At 31.1% G+C, this 2,496-nt stretch overlaps 1 protein-coding gene across 1 annotated transcript in view; it reads right to left on the bottom strand.

Annotated features, from left to right (window-relative positions):
- Positions 1–1,090: 1,090 nt before the first annotated feature.
- LOC107575754 (tapasin-like) overlaps positions 1,091–2,496 on the bottom strand; it is a 9,319-nt gene continuing 7,913 nt past the window's right edge. The window contains exons 4-7 of the mRNA XM_016262089.1: positions 2,465–2,477; positions 2,317–2,418; positions 2,061–2,089; positions 1,091–1,936 (exon numbers count right to left, since the gene is read on the bottom strand). Of these exons, the coding sequence (XP_016117575.1) occupies positions 1,925–1,936; positions 2,061–2,089; positions 2,317–2,418; positions 2,465–2,477 (156 nt within the window). The 3' untranslated portion in view covers positions 1,091–1,924. The remainder of the gene's footprint in view (positions 1,937–2,060; positions 2,090–2,316; positions 2,419–2,464; positions 2,478–2,496) is intronic.

Consider the following 2,496-nt stretch of genomic DNA (forward strand, 5'->3'; position numbering starts at 1 on the left):
CTGTCGTCGTGTTGGTTGTCATTGGTGTCGCTGGATATATTGTGTGTCAGAAGAAGAGAGGTGAGGACGGACAACTATGACAGCTTCTTCTGCTGTCCATCTTACTTACACAACTGCACATAAAACACAGGACTTGAGGTTTCTGGGATGGGAACAGAAATGTGAATAAACAAAAACGTACATTTTTAGATTTTAACTATTTGACAGATCATTGAATATTAAAGTTAAAAATAAATTATAATTACAAGTTTTTGTTCATCTTTTTTGTTCATTCATTCATGGACATTTGTTCAGCTGGAAAGTGTATATATTAAATGTATATATTGCTCTTCAGTAACAACGAAGAAAACAAGAATGCACATGATTGATTTTTAGGATTTGTGGAAGTTTTATTTGCGTTTGATATCAGTACTGACCTTGAAACCATAAATCCTGGGAAATATGACAAGTGTATCTAGTCAGGTTGATTCAGACATATTAAATACCACTTTTAACCAGTTGGTTTAGATGTTACCTCATGCGGATTTCATGGTATATATGTCGTCTTCATTGCTATATGTTGCTTGGTTTGGCAAATACATTTCAGTAAATCACAAGATGTGTATGGTAATCTGGATGAAAAATAAACATTATGTTTTGACCAAAAGCTATTATAGGTTTGCTGTTGTAGATTAAAAATAATGCATTGTAATTCATTGATCTGCATGTGTGGTTAGTGATTAGGACTTGCCACTGCCATATTCTTAGTATTTCTATTTGAAAGCACTAGTTCATTACACCCCAACTTTAGATTATACTAATAGATCATTATTTGATAGATTTCTCTCTGCAATTAAAAAAAATCTATATTTTGCCACTATTGAAATATCATCCTTGATGTGGGTTGTTGTTGTTGTTTTTTTTGCCAAAAATAAAGTATGCATTTTCTTTGTACTCTGCACTTTCTGTTCAAGGCCTTGGACGTTTCCTATATTATAAATAATTTAATCAATGTAATATTGATTATTTAATATAATAATATAATTTAATATAATAATTTTATGAATAATTTTTCTGACATCATACTTGTTTATATACAGTATTCATCATGTTTGTACCATTGTTGCGCAATAACACAACTCAAATACAGGGGCCATATTTGACCTACAAAATAATGACATTAAACCCCATAAAGTTCTTTTTTTGTTTTGTTTTTGTTTGAGCTAGTTACAGAAAATACAATTCAAATATTACAAAGAATGCTGGAATATGGTCTTTAGTTTGAGACGTTTGATTATTATTTGCATTATTTCAGTCAGATAAAGTAATAAAACAGTAAGTTTGAATGGGAAATCAAATGTGTGCTTAGAACATTCCCTTCACACTCATCAGGTGACTTTATATTACATATATGATATACTCTCTGTATTTTATCTGTTTATAACGCAAAGAAAAAAGATCTGCTGCCCGATCCCCTCTAACGACTTCAAAAGTTAAGAGACAGAAAGGCAGGTAACATCCTAATGATTCTCAACAAACAGATCATTACTTCTTTGAAGCTCTACACTAACTAGTATATCTGTAAACGGTCAAGTTCACATTGATAAACATTAAAAAAATTGAGTTTACATGAATAAAGTTCTGTTTGTCAAAGCTCAGAGTCCCAAAACTAAATATTGGCAACAGTAGTATTTAAAATACAATTAATTTACATTTTACATGACAAAATTTGCAGATTTTTTCCAGCATTTTCTATAACCAGCATTAAAAAAAAATTTTTTTTTAAGAAAACTTACACAGAGTAACCAACCCGAACACATACAGCAATCTAAAAATCTTAAGCAAAGATTGAAACTCAGTACATTCAACTATTCTGAAAGGATTCTTTACAAGACCAGTTTCACTGCACTCTATTCAGCCTTTAAAATCACCTCCAGGTCCAGGTTTACTTCTGCTTCTGCAGAACAGACAGAGATATCAAATAAGTATACAGTTATACCTGAAAACTAAAGATTGCATGAATGAAATGTAAAACTTTTGAGAGTGTTGTTTGCAATGTTGCAAAAAAATACACTGTTTACCTTATCCTTTAATTCAGTCTCACTGGAGTCTATATGAAAACAAACAAAATAATCATAAATAAAATTCATGATTAAAACATTCCAGGGCATCTCATATCACAAACACAATATTAGTCTATATAAACTGCAATACGGCATTTTATATTTTATATATATATATATTTATTTTGAATGTTTCTTACTATAGAGCAAATAATTCTAATGTGATACTACAAAAAAATTAACATTTAGGTGTCCACACTGAAATTTAACTCACCAGAAGCGCAGAATGTCCATGAAAGAAACTTTATCAGGCCGTAAAGAACAAGTGCAACAGCGACCATCGCCATCGAGTCCTCAATAGAAGGAGCACTGACACCTGAAATCAACAAAACATCACATCAACACTTACAGAACATTCTGACTGACAGAAATATTCTTCAGGAAATGCAAATAG

This window comes from Sinocyclocheilus grahami, unplaced genomic scaffold, assembly GCF_001515645.1.
Source record: "Sinocyclocheilus grahami isolate Dianchi unplaced genomic scaffold, SAMN03320097.WGS_v1.1 scaffold2868.1, whole genome shotgun sequence".
Taxonomy (NCBI): domain Eukaryota; kingdom Metazoa; phylum Chordata; class Actinopteri; order Cypriniformes; family Cyprinidae; genus Sinocyclocheilus; species Sinocyclocheilus grahami.